Raw genomic sequence first — 17,607 nt, forward strand, 5'->3', positions numbered from 1 at the left:
GTTAAGTATTTTGATTATTACACATTTAGCTAAACACAATACCCTCTTCGGGCTTTATTAATGATTTCATTGTATCATTTATATAAAGATACACTGTACCACTTTTATTTGTTTATTGCTTCCAGCAAGGTGTTTTGGAAATGTGGTCAAAGGCCAAAATTTATTATACCTGACAATTAGGTTCGGGCCATATGGCACGACTGTGCTATCGGACTGTCAGGATACATCTTTTTGTTAAGCTCTATCAGTTTTTCATACGAAGTGGCCGAGTAATTGTGCTTGACAGCGTGTAAAGCCCATAAGATTTCAGCGGTTACTTTTTGTGATTTACTCAAAAAACTTATTGATGGTCTTGTACCACTACCACTGCTCTCACAACTTGCTACTCTGCCGCAGCTCTCACGATTCACGCCACAATAGAACTGGATCCAGCATTATAGAAACATGATTAAACTTGTTTACTCATAGCTTTTAATCTCTATGTCAGGCAACAGTCATATGGACAGTGACGAAGTACATGAACACCACATGCACATAAAAGTCTTTCTATCATCATCTTCAATGAGCCGTTCTGAAAAATACTTTTAAGAAAGCCAGGAGTTCTGTAAAGATGTTATTCTTTTACTTTGACATAATTAAAATATCGTATATGTATAACAAATTTTCCTAAGAGTTAAAACTTATCTGAAAAGAAAAACGACAACCGATAAGTCTCAGTTTGAAAACCCTATTTATAAAGTATTCTTTTTCTGAACAAGTAGTTCTAATTAAACAACTTAAAAAATATATTTTCTACTACATAGTACATACGAAGATTAGATCATTAAAGATTAAAAGTTATACCAAAAGTTCAATTAAACTCTGAAATGTAGATAAATTGCAAAATCAAATTTTTTTTAGAAATTAATATAAGAAAAATGTAGTTTTTAGTGATTGTATACTTTTTTATTAAAAGCATGCTTTTATCGAATTTCCTGATTTTTTTTTCAAACCCCCATTTTTTCCTGACTTTTGTTTCGTTTTTCCTTACTTTGTGGCAACCCTGTATCAACTAGCATTTTTTTTTGTTCATTAAGTCAACATTAAACTAAGTTAACCTTTGTTAATTGTTTAAGTTTTGAAACATACTAAATGATCATTTTTCTTTATTTTATTATAACTAAAGTTTCAAGCTTTTATGTTATCTTTTTTTTATAATGTATTAAATTTTTTGTTTTAGTGCTGTAATTTTTTTATTATTAAAGCTTCATAACATTTACAAACAAAATATTTTTTGAGCTCCTTTCTAGGTAAATATTTTTTTTAGCTTTTAAAAAAGCTGTTTACATAATGTTATTCAAAAAGAATTAAGTTTGCAATTTTCTAAAACTTTATCAAACATTACATATAAGTCTAAATCAATTTCTATTTTTTAGATACAAAAGCAAGACATCAAATAGATAGATTGAAATGAATTTTTGCAAAGAACTGAAAATCATATCTGACCGGATTCCTATTTATGATGGCAGTTTTTATCTAATTTTTCCGATCTGAAATTCTAACATAAAGTCAAATAAACAACAATAAAATTCGTTTAATTTTGTATTAGTCTTTAGAATTTATATATAAATTCTAATTCAATAATTTCTAGAAATTAAGGGCAATTAAGAAGGAGATATCGTTATTCAAAAACCATTTATTTTGTATGAGAAGTAAGTTTAACGTCAATGATTGCTGCCCAAAAAAGGATAATATTACACCATTTGGAAAACCCTGGTCTATATAAAAGATCAAATGACAACTAAAATTTGTATTTGCTAACATTTTTTGTTTTGAAATTAATAATTAAAGCATTTATGTGTTACTTTAATAACTTTTGATTATATGATCCTGGAAAAGACATTAAAAGGTATCCGTGGTGTACGACTAGATAACCGAAAGATTCCTCATGAACCAGGTCCTATGATTAAATCTTTGAGGGTTTTTTATCGTTGAATAAACTATAGTTATAAGAAAAAAGAAGTTTATAAATTAAACACTTTTCGTACTAACCTTTAACTAATTTAACTGGTAAAATATAATAAAACTCGATTCTTAAAAATAATTCCATAAGCTTTAAGATTAGTAACTAAATGAAAACTGTAAGAAAATACTAGTCAAAAAAAAAATTAACTAAAAGCAAATTAGTAATCACAATATGCAGTCGTGAAAGTGTTGATAGTTTTATTATTTTAGGTGCAAAAAACTCAATGAAGATTAAACTGCTTATTAACTAGATCCGTGTTTTTGTGGCACATGCGTAATAGTATGTGTTTATCTAAAAGGGAACCTAAACATTTTATTATTTTGCTACCTATTTCACAAAACAAGTTAATCTTATATTACAAAACTTGCTAAAAAAATTCAATTAACATTGATTTTAAGTTTCACTACATATATAACTAAAAAAACATTTTAGATATATCTAAAAATAATTCTCATTTGTATAATATTATATATTTAGATCTTAGAAAACAAATATATTTAAATATAAGGTAGAATAAAGAGATCTCAATTACTAGAGGAGAAATAATATATTTATACTTTCAAGACTTTATTATGGAAACAAAATTTCGGTCAAAGAACCTATATATATGTTTGTATTTTCTTCTAGCTTATTTTGAAAATGAGAAAAGAAGCATACATATAGGTATTTATTATTATTTTCATCATTGTACTGATTTTGAAACTTAACATACCATAAATTCTACATTAAGATTAAAATTTAATTTGTTTTTAAGTGAAAATTTGTTTTTAATCAACTGTTTAAATACTGTTTTCCATGACTGTTACATATCTTTTTTATTTAAGCACTGACGAGGTCTTTGACCGAAACTTAGTTTTCATAATAAAGTCTTGATAGAATAAATATGTTATTTTGTATAAGTTAGTTAGTTTTTGTTAAACTGAATTAAGAGCATAGGGGATTCCGACATCTTTTTTTTAACCAAAACTAAGAATGGCTTTGTATGAAAGCTTAAAAGTATAAACTACAAGCTAGTTTTTATAGATTATAAAAATTTTAGTTAGTTTTTGAGATATTTTTTGTAAAAGTTTCTAATACAAACGTATAGAACGCAAATTTTCCAAGATAATTTTTTTCGGAAATTTAAAAATTCACTGAAAATGTATTTACTTCGTTTTTTGAGCTAGATGCATCAAATTTTCAGGAAATATTTCTATCTATCTCTTTATTTGACTAATATAACTAAAAAACAATTAATTCTTTTACTAATATGTATAAATATTAATAGTTAGATATATCTAAATTTTAAAAAACTACTGACCGTATAAATTAGTAATTAGTTACACAAAAATTATATTAGTAAAAATTTCAGGTATTTTTTCCCCATTAAAATTTAGATACCTTTCATTTATAAATAAAAGCCTTCTTTACTGTCACAAATACTTACTCTTTTTTACTCAAGTACTAGAATTTTTTTTCTATGATTCTCTTTCTAGTCTATTTTATCATATTACCAAATAATCTAGTTTAAATCGAAATTATCTATAAAACCACAATAAGCAAACTGTTTTTTTATACAAAAGCTTGAACTAAGTAAAAGTTATTTATAACAATTGTATTTATGTTAAGTTTCCAATATTGCAAAGCTGAAAAACTTTTTAAAGAACACAACAAGTAGTAAAAAGACTATATGAAATAATTAGAAGTAAAAGTTTAAATCATTGTAAAAATTTAAATATTTTCGTTTGCATTAATTGTGTATGTTAAACTATAGGTTCGGCTATATAAAAAAGCTAAGTTAGACCGAGTTAAGGCGCAGAAATTGTTTATTTGTCGTAACAAAATCAAGTTGTTTATTTGTTCTTACACCTTAAGCCCACTAAATTACTACCTAGGGTGAACATTTTTTAAGTTTAGTGTGCACATCCTTGATTAGCTAATTACCACTGCTTAAACCAGTTATCAAGTTAGTGACATTCCTTCTAAATTACCACTTACACAAAATACTTTAAAAAAAAATTAAGCAAATCGGTTTTCAATTATAAAATCAAATATTTGTAGTTATCATGAAAAAACATTAAACTATTGTTTTGTACTTTACTTCGCTCATGATAGGGTGCAAGTATTAATCTGTTTCACTAAGCAAACTTATTTATTAATTATTTTAAGCAGTAATAAGGTGTAATTAATTAATTTGATCATAGACTACCATAGAACATAACATTCTTAGTAACACTTAAATAAGAAAAAAATTCAAAAAACAAGATTAATTTACCTTAGTCTAACAGGAATAAAAAAATACCAACTTATAAAAAATTACTTACATTTCACTGACCCAGTGGCATCCTTGCGAGAGCTTGTCTAAACTTAAACCAACTTCTAATTTGTATTTAGCACTTGTTAAAATTTATTGATTTTTAATAGCAACAATATATTAAAGCTTCTTACAGTGCATTTGCTAAAACACTTTATTTCAAAAATTCAACTAAACAAAAAAAGTCTATACAGTGCAATATATGATTTATCGTACAACAAATAACAGACACTCCTTTAACAACCAAAGCTACTACTACAAGCTTTTTCTAATCCAAAAACGCTAACAAAAGTCCCAATACAACTTAAACAATAGCGGAATCGGCCCACTTTTTGAGCTCGTGCGGGCACTGGTAGTACTGGGCCACGGCCTCGTGTACCTGACGACCCGACACCATCAGCTGCATGGGCACGAACTCCCGGTTGACCTTGGACGGGTTGATCCTGCTCGAGGGCCGCAGCACCTCCGTCTTGACCAGCCGCTCGAAGCTCTGGCGCACCAGCTCCTGGGTGGTCTTGCTCAGCAGAGGCGACTTGTCGGCGAACTTGCGAAACATGTTGTATATCTGCCGGAAGTTGAACGCCGTCACGTCATCGTGTGACGCAATCAGGTGGCTGACGGCGACGACGAGGCAAAGCTCGACGATGGTGGCGCCCCTGAGCAGCCGCGACTTGGCCTCGGCGCGCGTCATCGCTTTGAAGGACTCGGAAACTTCCGAGAACTTGATGTCGCTTTTGTCGGGTCCGAGCCGGGCGATGAGAGGAGCGGCGAGCTGCAGCAAACAGGGGACTTCCCGGTTTATTTCGTGCAAGCTGTGAAGGATGCCGACGACGGTTTCTGATTTGACGACATTTTTGACGAGCTCGTTCCACTTTTTCGCGTTGTACTTTTTTACTGGAACCTACGCGCAGATTTTTTTTTTTTTTTTATTGATTTAATCCATAACTTAAAAGAACTTTTTTCAATTAATCAACTAAAAACTTTTCACCTGAAGCAGCTGGACAAAGGCGTTGACGAAATCGTCTTTCGTCCACTTGTTGGCGATGTGGAGCTGCCTGTGGCAGAAGCGGGACTTGACCCTCTTCTCCAGCAAGTCCAAGACGTCCAGCCTCCGCGTCATGCCAACCACCGTGAGAGGGGTGGAGGGCGTCTGGCTGAGGTCGAACAGGTTGTATAGCAGGGTCTGCTTGCTGTGGTGTGCGAAAAGGTCGAAGCGGTCGATTACGATGAGGACGGGCCTCGAGGACAGCTGGCTTCCGGACTTAAGGGCCTGTAGGAGAAACTGGAAGGTTTCGGCCATCGAGCCGAACACTTTCTCCTTCACCACGTTCTCGAGCTGCAGCTGCCGCGTGATTTCCTTCATCGCGATGCTGTTTGTTAGTGGTTTCATTAAAACTAAAGCTTACCTGCAGCAAGATCTAAGTGGATTTTTAATTAAACAGTACAGTCACATCTCGCGAATCTACGCACTCGTATAGTTTCGCAGTTTAGAATTCTCTAAAATTAAAAAAAATAAATAAAAAATTTAATATTGTACATTTATTGTATGCATTTAATCAACAGTGTATTTAATTTTATATATATTTCAAAAAGACTTAGAGCTTTAAATATTTTTTAAAATAAGTAAGGAGATAAATTTCGATAAAGTTGAGATTTTTGTATTTTTAGTTTGTACCTTCCATAAGAAACTTATTGAACTCTAAGACTTTGTGATTTTAGTTGTATTAGCCGCCCTTTATACCTTTAAGTTAAAAAAGGTACAATGTTCAATTTCTAACAATTTTTATGACATAAAGTTTCATTTCAACTCAATGATTCTCTTATTTTTTGTTAATTTGTTTCTTGCACACCTTTTACTAAACTTGTCTTGTGTGGTAAGAAGAAAAAAAATTCTTTAATACCAAGCAAGACAAGTTTAATCTTAGGTGGGCAAGAAACAAAGTAGAAAAAAAAATTTATATACACATAAACTATTTTTATTTAAAAAAATTCACATATATGTAGATTGTACAATTTAAATTAAAAATATTTTTGTAACCACAAAAAGAGAGAAAGTCTCTAAACTGTATTTTATCAAAATGCATAATAAAAAAGCAGCTAATAAAGTAGGTTATTTGCTACCTCTTTCGTTTAGTTACGTTCTCTCGCTTAGTTACGCACTTTTGCTGTGAACACAATGTGCCTAGATTTACGAGAGGTGTAGATGTAAAATGTATACAATGATTAAAAAATAAATCAAATCTCAATCAATTATACTCTTTTTTTCTTAAATATAATAAATGACGTGTTTGAAAAAAGTATCACAAAAAAATTTCACCTATCATCCGTTTGCAAAATTCCGTCGAGCCTCACCACCAAAACCTCTTTCAAGTTCGCTTCGGCCAGGCACTTTTCCACGAGGAACGTCTTGCCGCTGCCCTGTGGACCGACTATCAGCAGCGAGTTGGGTTCTCCGAACTCGGCAAGCCTCCTCACCATGCCTCCGAGGTACTCCTCCAACTCCAGCAAGTCCTCCCGGATCGGAACGGCTCCCACCTGACCGCACACCTTCTCCATCAAGTGACTTTTTATCTTGTTCATTTCGCGTTTAAAAGTTGCTGTCAAGTTGGTCAACTGTTCGTTTGTTGACTTTAAAAAAGCACAAATTATAAAAAAGAGCTTGTATTTTTTATTCAAGTTAAATAAAAGTTTACAACTATATCATTAATTATTCACAAACTGTAAAAACGTGATAAAGCTTTTTTTTTATGTCAAAACTTCCTAAACAAAACTTTGGTAAACAATTTTGTTGTTTGAATAATTTAAGAATAAAACCTCAACTTAAGACCATATTAAACAACTCTATTTGATTTTTTTTAACTGAAATTCTACTTTAATTGAAGATTTTTCATAGATTGAAACATTATTTCACAATAGATTTTTTTAGAAATTATTTGTACAATGGTAAACATTTAAAAAACATATAAAAACATTTTTATACAAAATAGTTCTAAAAGATGTGCCTAATTTTTTTTTTAATAGTTAACTTTACTTAAACTTTATTAAAATTTAAAGCAGCAATTATAAAAACTTAACAAAATTTTAAAAATAAAATACACAGTACTGATCGCCGACAGTTAAAAGGAGTAGTTACTCAAATAAGTCAACAAAACGAAGTCTTTAAAACTTACAGGCTTACTTTTACAGACTTCTTTTATTTTGAAACTAAGTTGAAAGATAGCTTTATTAAAATTTCAAAAGTTTGATTGAAACTAGATTTTCCCTCGGTAATTTTTGCTAAAAAACATTTCAATGATAGTTTTAACTTATAATTTTTTTTTTAAACGAAAGATATGTATGTGTTCAGTAGACTTCCAAGGTAATTACTGACTTTATAATTGAATTAACTAAACTAAATACAGTTTAAACTTTTCCCGCCTTTTTAAACTCCAAATGCAAAGGGTCGCGCTCGCTCAAGACGAACCGGAGCGTCATCTTGTGGTAATACAAATCGTCCATCTTCAAATTTTCAACGACCGTGTGTAGAGGGTGGGCGCGCAACGAGTCGGTGCCCGGGTTGCTGCAGCCGACGTTGGCGAAATGGACGTGAAGGTGGTAGAACGAGGGTTGGTAGTGAAGGTACGCCCTGACCTCACCTTCCGACAAACCGCACTTTTCATGCACGGCCTTTAGCGCCGAACTCCTCATTTCCTCTAGCATCGGCACGTGCTCCCGCCTCAGGTCCCTCAGCGACCTTAAGTCCCTTCTGAGGGGCAGCCCGAGGCAGTGCATGGTATCCGGGTCCTCGCCCTGCCACTTGTAGTCCATGACAACGACAAAGCCCGCCGTTTCCCCCTCCACCCTCGCGAGCACCTTTTCCACTTCCGACTTTCCCTCCAGTATGTTGTAGATCCACTGCAGGTTGAACACCTTCTTTTCAAGATTCTCCTCAAGCATGGGCCTGGTGATTCGCAGGTAGTCCCCGCTGGTTTCCGAGACGGCCACCTTCTTACACTGGCGGTACTTGTCAATGTGCTTCTGGGTGGCGGGGCAGATCATCGTCACTTTCGCCTGGCAATAATCGGAAGGTAATAAGGTGGAGTAGGTGCTGAAGACATCGTTCAGCTGCACAGCGTCCAGCTTGATTTCAGCGTTTAAAATTTTTTCACCCGCTCCCCGCGGAAACTTTTTCTTTTCGAGGATCACCACCGCGTCGTCGAACTCTCCCTCGTTTGAAGATGGCATTTTGGCGAGGAGAAACAAAATTTTATCTTCGACGTTTTCGTTCAAGACTTCTACGAACTTGGCGGCCTCAAACGACTGCAACCCGCAGCTTTTCAATTTTTTCGCTTGGATTTCAGCATCACCTTCCGCAGATCTTTTCGATTTAACTACGTCTTCCTTCATTTTTGTCATGCGCTTTAAAAATTCTTACACAAGACTTATGGCTATCTTTAACTTTTTTATTTTAGTAAAATCTCTATCAAAAAACAAAATATTAGAATGTTACAGTTATAAAACCCAGTTCGAGAATGTTACTAAATACAAAATATTGTAACAACTATAACATAATGCGCACATATTTAATGGTTACATTGCTGTTAAATGATAAGTATTTAAGTTTATGGATTTTTTCAAATTTAACAAATTCAATTCCATTTGCTTTATTAGAACTGTATATCAGCGAAAATTAAAAGTATTTTAAATTCTATCTCTTTTTATAGTGATCAGTTCAAGTCCTAATTTTATGCTAGCATGTTTTAATTTTGAAAGATACAAAGCTAAAAAATTTTAATATTATTAGCTAAAATAATCATTTATATACCTTGTAATTGCAACAAATTTCTAGATGGTATAATAGTTTATTTAAATATAACACAAAATCTTTTATTGTTTACTCGTTATAAACCTCATAATGTAATCTGTTTACTAAGAAAAATAAATACAACTATATAATTTAGTAATTACTACATCAACTTCGTAGATAAAAAACACATTGTTTATAAACAATTTAGTAAAAATTTATTCATTACATACTCTTGAACGTTTTTTTTTTAAGAAAAAGCACTAGAAAGTTGTAAAGCATAAGTTTAGCATCTAAAAAAATAACCGCAGAAAAACAATAGCTTTATATTTCACAAACAAAAAATGTCTATCTAGTTCCAATATTCTATTTTTTATGTTAAAACAAAAATAATGCCCTCAGTATGAAATGTTCACTTCACGTATTTGTCCATGAACTTCTTGTGAAACTCGCTTCTCAGAGTGTCGTTGATGAACTTCTGCCGCGGCTTGTCTTCCAAGCCCCTGGCGCAGTTCTTAAAGATCACGTCGTCGTCCCACCTCCGCTTAACCGCAAAGTTGCTGCTGCCGCCCCCGCCTGGGTTCTTTATCAAGGGGTTTCCCCTCAAAATGTTCTCCGCCCTGATTCGCTCTTCTTCGACCTGCCGCTCCGCTTCGGCCTTCTCCGCTTCCTGAGCTCTCTCTTGTCGGATCTAAAGAACGAAAAATGAATGATAAAAAAAAATTCACGGAGTGTTAAAATATTTTGTGATGTAATAAAATAGAAATATTTCACAATGTATTAGGTTTAAAAACATTTTTAAGTAGTTTATACAAATAAAAGATATAAGATTAGTTCCTGATACTAAAACCATATATTATAATGTACACAAAATGAAGTCAATATTTAAAAATGTAAGGAAATTAATACTTTATAGATTTACTGCACTAATTGGCACTCATTTGAAAACAAACTTTTAGTAAAAAATATATACATTTCAAATAATAACTTTCAATTGAAAATTCTGATACAATTTAATAAGTATTTAATTGTATTAAATTTGTAATATTTTACCTTGGAGAGTTCTCTTTGCAGTTCCTCGTCGTCATCATCAGAAGAGTCCGAATCAGAAGAGTCAGACAGAGGCTCCATTGGATCGTCTTTGTCCAAATTTGTCAGCGCTTCCATTCGTGACCTCTTTGAACTTCCTACATCACGTGATGATCTAAAATAATGTTTTATTTTTTACTGGAAATTTTACTCAAAATGAAACTAACAGAGAATGTACTTTATAAATTTCAACACTACATACAGTATAATCAGGGTGGTTATCAGTGGCGTAGCGTGGTATTTTGGTCAGGGGGTGCGCAAATTTTTTTCTCAAAAAGTCTTTTGAATTAAAACTTTTGTAATTAGCTATAAAAGCCTTTTATAAGTAATACAATTGAAATAAATTTATTAAATAAAATAAGTTCGAATTAACTGTTTTAAAAAGTATTTATATATTACAAAATTAAAAAATTAAATAAAAGTATAAATTCCATTAGAATTACTTATACTTGCAAAAATGTAAACTTACTAAATAGAAATTGTTTTTATTACTTATAGTAAACTTAATATCTTTAAAAATTAATATATACAATAAAAGGAAAGTATCTGTTTTATTTACGAAAAAAATATCAATCTCTTTAATATACAATACAACAGTGATAACAACACCTCATTGCACATAATCTTAATAAAGTTACACAGAAGTTAAAATAGACCAACTTTATAACTGTTATTACAGTATATTACAACTTTGTAAAATAGTTAAAAGTATACTTTTTAAATTTAATTCATTTGATTGTATTTGTTTAAAATAGAAACCACAAACTAAGTTTATTTCTCATAGACTGACACGCTTATCTTGTATGTTTACAAAAATAAATTTCAGAAAACTAGCGGTAATCTTAACAATGTAGCATAAAAAAAAATTAGTAAAATTGTTCAATTTTTCTTTAAGCTTGACGTATTTTTGTAAACTTTTTGTAGAAAAATAATCTGCCATAAGGTTATACTACAGCGGTGCGCTAGGTTAGTTGCGTACTTTTTGAGGCCATAGGGGGGGTCCACTTTGTTTTTTACAACTTGATCTTATTTTGTAGAATTTAATCTGAGCTATCAGACACTTTTAACCGCTTAAAAAAACTCAAAGTAACTTTTGAGATATAAGCGATCAAAGAAAGGGCGTTCAATAGGTTCCTTATGGAAGGCAAAAACTAAAAATGCAAAAAAAGACTATTTCACTAAAAATCTATCTCCTCCTTCATTTTTTGAGTAATCTTTCTCAAATTTTTACAGAATGTGTATCATTAAACTTTAAAGAGATCTATTGTAGGAATTTTTTTAATTTCGAGTAAAAAAAAAAATATTGTCAAAAAACTACCCTTTTTTTTAGTTTTTTGTGGATAAAATTTTTATTTTTCAAAATTTCAAAAATTCCAACATTCAGATTCTTCAAAATATTAAAAGGAACATTTCCTGAAAATTTGAAGTTTCTAGGTGAATTTAGTGAATTTTAAAATTTCCGAGAAAATTGACCCCAAAAAATTTGCGGTCCATACGTTTATATTGGAAAATTTTTACAAAAAATTAAATATCTCAAAAGATAAATGATATTTTTGAATTCTATAAAAACTGGCTTATAGTTTGTACTTTAAGCTTTCATATAAAAGCCAAAGTTAATTTTAGTAAAAAAAAATGTTGGACCCCCCCCCCCCCCTATGGCCTTATGAAGTTAATGAACTTATAAAATTTTTTTGCAATTACGCACCGAATCAGTTTATTGAGTAATTACATGTACTTTCCTAACTTGTCACTATTTGGTATTCAAAATTTCGTTTAACTTTTTGAATACTAGATAAACATAGTTGAAAAAAGGCAAATTAAGCAGAAAAAATAAACTATAAAGGATAAAGATATTACATTCTTTTTTTTGACATTTTTCTTTTTTTGGGTGGCAAGCATGCGCCAGTGTCCCTCCCCACGCTACGCCCCTGGTGGTTATTAATTTTTGTGAATTATGTGTTTCTTTAATTAAACTTAAATTTTTCATTTTATAGGAAAAAATGTTATGTACAGAACAAACATTGAATTGCTATATAAAACATATTAGGTATTCCACAACTATTATGTATCTGCCACATTAAAACAAATAATTACTATTTTATAATCTACTAAGATTTTTTTAACAGTTGCAACTCTTTACCAGCACTTAAATAATATATTGGTAATAATTATTCTTGCTTTATTTTAGTATGTAATGTTTTTTATACAAAAGGGTTAGTTTTTTTAGTGTTCTTTGCTTTACAAAACAAATTGTTTATGTAATGTTAAACAACTTTTTTTATGTCAAAAGACTCCAGCATTTAAAAAACTTAAATTGTTTTACAAAAAAATATTTGTTTCTGTGCACATACTGGTGTTTATTTACTTAAATAGTTCAGAACTATGAACAACAAATAAATTAACTTTGTATAGAATTTAAAAAAGTTATTTCAAATATTTTAAAATTTACAATGTTTAATCGACGATCGTTTAGATTAATTTTGATTTTTTAAAATGTTAAGTATACATATATATGCAGTAAATTATAGTTCAAACCTACTTGAACAAAGCTTCTAACTGTACTTCAAATAAATTCAAAAAAATTTCTAGCAATTCTATCAAAAGTTTTTTTTATTTAAACCTGATTAACTGATTTATAGATTATTTGCACAAATTTAAAAACTTTTGTTAGTATTTTAAAAAACTAGTTCTTTTTCTTTTAAATTTATTTTAACATGAAACTTTTTTTAATTATTAGTTTTAGTTATGAAGTTTCAGTAAGAATATTATAGTTTTAAGTATCTCAAATCTTCCCTTGGTTGTGTGTTGTTCTTCGTGATTTGTTATGAAGTTTGAAATTTGACATTAATAATTGCTGGACATATAAAGTTTTCTAGATTACTATTCATCTCATAACAAAATACTAATTAAATACAAACTTGTATTAGATATATATAAGCTGGAACTCACTACAAAACCTTTCTAACTAGGTAAGTACCAAAACTTTTTAGAAAACTTTGCATAAGACTTTAAGTACTATTATTAATCAGTTCACAAAAAAAAAATCTCAAAAACAAAGTAAGTTAACTTTGACATCTTAAAAATATAATAAACATCCACAATTTTATTAAGGATTTGAATACTATAATGTAATGATTTAAACAGATGATTTAAAGTTGATTAAAAAAGGATTATTACCAAAACATTTTACTTTAATTTGACTTAAATATATATTTATATATCAAAACAAAAAAAATAAATTATCTTGACAATAACTTTGACAAAGTTGTAAAAACATATTAGGACCCTTATAAAACTTCATCATCACAAAATCTAAGGACTAAACATTTAGTAAGCCTTTTTAAACCTCTATTCTTAAAAAATGCAACAACAATCTATGAAATTAAAAATGTTCATTATACAAATACTTTTATTATATAAATTTCAAATAAAGCTTAGCAGCATTTCAAAGCTTAAAATCTTTAAAAGTTTATAATTAAAACAATACCTGCTTGAATCAGAAGATCTTTTATCAGACCTGGCAGACCTTTCTCTGTCATGAAGCTCTCTGTGCAAATCTCTGCTTCTAATTTCTTCAGGGGCGTTCTGTCCAATCTGCCTGTACTTCAGCTTAGTGTGCGAAGGCATGTCCTTGCTTGAGTACTGCTTTGACAACTTGCCCAAGTCAGACTCACCACGCATGTTGCCTCCTTTGGCAGATGAAAATGTTGCTCTGTGGGCTGTTGTCATATTGCTTGCTTTGTGATAAACTAAAATAAACCTGTGAAATAGTTACTAGAAATTAATTCTATTATTTGTATTTTTATCATACCTATTCTCCTTATTTAAAAGTTAGATTTTATAAATTTAAACAACAAGCCTTAAATATCACTATGAAACTACTTAATTGAAAATAAATCTCAAACTTATATTGATATAAACTGAGGTTAATAAGAAATTCTAACTAGTACAAATAAATATATTAAGTTTAGACCAGGGTTGCACAATGGGACAATAATTTATATTTATTTTGAATTACTGGTTTAGGCTTCAAGGTGTTTAAGTTTATGATAGAAATAGGACACTATTTTTATTGAGTTTTTACTAAGCAACAAGTTGACTTCTACAGATTTTTAAAACTCAAAATAATTTTTGAGATATAGCCGGTCAAAGTAAGACTCTAAAATAGGTTCCTTATGGGAGGCGCAAATTAAAACAGCAAATAACTAGAAATAACTAAAAAACTATCTCCTCCTACGTTTTTTGAGAAAACAACTTCTAACTTTCAGGAAATGTTCCTAGCAATATTAAAAAAATTTTGTTGGAAGAAAATTAAAAAAAAAGGATAATTAAAAATTTATGACAAAAACCAAAAATAAAACTGTTTTTTATGTTTGTTTTTTTATAAAATTTTTACTTTTTTTTTTAATTCTGTTTTGACAGAATTTTTCTAAATACTGCAAGGAATATTTCCTGAAAGTTTGAGGTATTAATCTAAAAAAACGTAGAAGATAGATTTTTAGTGAAATGGTCTTTTTTTGCCGTTTTAATTTGTATCTTCCATAAGGAACCTATTGTAGTCTCCTACTTTGACTGGCTATATCTCAAAAACTAGTTTGAGTTAAAAATCTGTAAAAAGTATCTTGTAGCTTAGTTAAAACTCTATAAAATAAGATCAAATTGTGAAAAAAAAAATAATTTTTGTTCATTGTTTGGTATATATTGTAAAATAATTTTGAAAAGTGTTTAGTACTAAAAATATCTATCATATTTCAGAAAGTTGCCACTCTTGATATATAAAAAAGAGTTCAGTATAATAAAAAAGTTAGCGTTACATTTATAAAAACTTAAGCATTAAACAAGGTTGCCATTGGTTTTTTAGAAGTTTCTTTTAGGTTTTCTTGTTTTCTTACATGTTTTTAAGTAAAAATTTTTTGTATTTTGGTAGTAGAAATTTCAGGATTAGATTAATAAATTTTAATTAATAGCATAAATTAATAGATTTAATTAATAATAATTAAATAACTGTAATGAGTCTGTATTTAAATAACAATCGAAAAGTTTTAAATAACAAACAAAAGATCACTGTATCTGCTGTTATTTTTTTGTAAAAGAATTGATACAGTTTTTTCATATGGATTTTCAACCAAGTTTATTACATGTAACCATTAATATTTAAAGCTGTCCAATCTCTACTTTAAAAAGGCAGACTACCTACAAACAATCCATTTTGCTAATAAGCAAAACCAAATAACTTAAATAATAAGAAATTAACAATTTAACAATCTACACAAAAGACTAACTAACTCTATTTTCTTTTCTTTTTTACAGAAATTTTTCCATATTTTTACTTAATTAGAATTGTTTATTAAATGACAAAAATAAAATTGCTCAAAATATATGGGTAATTACATAAGATGATGTCACACCAATATCAAACTGAAAATATATTATATCCGATGTCATTTTTAATCATATTTTTTGGCTGAAAACTTGTGTTTTATAAATATATAAACAAAATTAAACTTATTTATCATAAACTAACAAAACTTATCATTTAATTGCATTTATTTGTCAATATAAATTGATTACATCAATACAACAATTTATATTGATTATAATATTGTAAAATAAAGTAGATTAAATATCTTAGTTTATCATAATTAAGTTAATTGTTATTATATATTCATAAGGCTTGTTTAAAACAAAGTATCTTTTTAGATTAAAGGTGTTAGGCTTTAAACATTGATTTTTAGCATATAATTATGGTTAAGAAATACAGTTAAGAATTCAGTTTGATATTGATGCAACATCATCTAAGGTAATTACTAACATTTGGTCTTAGGACCTGGTGCATGAAAAAACCTATTGGTTAACAAGTCTCACACCACTTGGAAACCTTTAAATGTCTTGTCCAATACTGAGAAATATCCAATAATGAAAAGTATTTTAACATTTTGCTTACAAAAATCAAATGCTTATTTAAATTGAATTCACAGTAGTATTCTACTAAAACAAAAACTAATTTCAAGTTAGCTTTAAGAAATTCAGAATGTCCAAGTATTTTAAATAACAAAAACTAATATTTTGCCAATATTACTTTAATTTCAGTTAAGTTAAACCTACAAAAATCAAGTGCTTATTATTTAGAATAAAAATACCCTTTAATAATCAACTGTGAAAGTTTTAATTTTTTTTAGAATTTCTGTTTTATTTTTGTACATGTGTTTGCCATGATTTTCTATCTTGCAATATTCAACTCAGACAGTTTTTAAAGCCATCATTATGCCCCCCCCTACTCCATCAGCCCATATTTAAGAAATTGAACTTACCCACATTAAAATTCAACAAAATCTAAACAGCCATTATTAACTCTGGATATTTATTTTTGGATAAGGTTGGGGATTAGCTATAGAGGTATCAAAATTAATAATTAAAATAGCTTTACAAAAAGTTAATTACAAATGTTTTGTATACAACTTGTAAAACTAGCATGCAGATTAGAGCTAAAACCTCATTAATAAACACAAAAAGTTAAATTTAGAACTTCATGCTATATTTTTAAAATCAACAATATTTCTATAAAGTTTATAATTTGATTTTTTATTTATTTTACACTACTTTAGAAGTACATTTTAAAAACTTTTAAATAATATTGTTTATAAATTGTAGATATCTCATTTAATAAATGTTTATATTTCAGTATTCAAAATAAATAAAATTTGTCATTACAAGGTTCAACAAACTAAACAATTCCCCAGAGAACGTTATTCATTGCAAGGGGTAGAGTTTGAAACTGATGTTTTTTTACCATAAAAAAAAACATTTAAATCATTGTTTTAATTGAGCCATCCGAATTACACCCATCACAATTCCCATTTGTTTATTTTTTTCTTAATTAAATAGATAAAAACTTAAATTTTAACATATTTTTCAATAAAAACCATATGATCAATCTTTCACAGCCTCAGCTGCAAATCAAAGGAAGGTGCTTCTGATTAATTGGTACTTTACCATTTTTAAGCACATAATTTTTATGGTCTATTATTTATGTTTTTGTGTAAATAACAAGTATTCACAACACTTATTCACAAAATAAGTCAAAGCAGAGTTGCCAGAAATTCAGAAATAAAGAGTTCTCAAAATTGAATAAAAGTTATTAAATCTAACTTAAATTTGGTTTATTGAACGAAAAAAAAACGCTAAAAATATTTGGTCCTATGGCCTGATAACCTTTCAGTTATAGAGTCGTACACCACGGAAACTTTTTTTAATTTTGTCCATGAGAATGCCATCCTTGAACAATACTGTGGCAACTTTTTCATTGAGATCTTACAACTTTGTGTTAGAGTATTTTGCTGGGCAAAAATAACTTGTTCAAATTGCAGTTTATTCAAAATTAAATAAAATAAGAATTTATATTTATAGAGTTCAAAAAACGTCAGAGTTTACAAAATT

General features: G+C 29.4%; 3 protein-coding genes across 3 annotated transcripts; all 3 read right to left on the reverse strand.

The window, feature by feature from the left end:
- Nucleotides 1-4,497: 4,497 nt before the first annotated feature.
- LOC145834003 (origin recognition complex subunit 4-like) lies at nt 4,498-6,939 on the reverse strand. Its single transcript, XM_082941304.1, has 3 exons — nt 6,616-6,939; nt 5,287-5,668; nt 4,498-5,199 (listed from the first exon to the last, which is right to left on the reverse strand). The coding sequence occupies exons 1-3, from the start codon at nt 6,876-6,878 to the stop codon at nt 4,603-4,605; spliced, it is 1,242 nt and encodes a 413-aa protein (XP_082797430.1). The 5' UTR covers nt 6,879-6,939; the 3' UTR covers nt 4,498-4,602.
- A 365-nt stretch (nt 6,940-7,304) lies between these two features.
- On the reverse strand, nt 7,305-8,753 carry LOC145835273 (m7GpppX diphosphatase-like). Its single transcript, XM_082942846.1, has one exon. The coding sequence runs from the start codon at nt 8,691-8,693 to the stop codon at nt 7,701-7,703; it is 993 nt and encodes a 330-aa protein (XP_082798972.1). The 5' UTR covers nt 8,694-8,753; the 3' UTR covers nt 7,305-7,700.
- Nucleotides 8,754-8,756: 3 nt separating this feature from the next.
- Nucleotides 8,757-13,926, reverse strand: LOC145835274 (spliceosome-associated protein CWC15 homolog). The gene is made up of 3 exons (XM_082942847.1): nt 13,658-13,926; nt 10,135-10,285; nt 8,757-9,772 (listed from the first exon to the last, which is right to left on the reverse strand). The coding sequence occupies exons 1-3, from the start codon at nt 13,897-13,899 to the stop codon at nt 9,494-9,496; spliced, it is 672 nt and encodes a 223-aa protein (XP_082798973.1). The 5' UTR covers nt 13,900-13,926; the 3' UTR covers nt 8,757-9,493.
- Nucleotides 13,927-17,607: the final 3,681 nt, after the last annotated feature.

This window comes from Thalia democratica, chromosome 4, assembly GCF_965202585.1.
Source record: "Thalia democratica chromosome 4, ktThaDemo2.hap1.1, whole genome shotgun sequence".
Classification (NCBI taxonomy): domain Eukaryota; kingdom Metazoa; phylum Chordata; class Thaliacea; order Salpida; family Salpidae; genus Thalia; species Thalia democratica.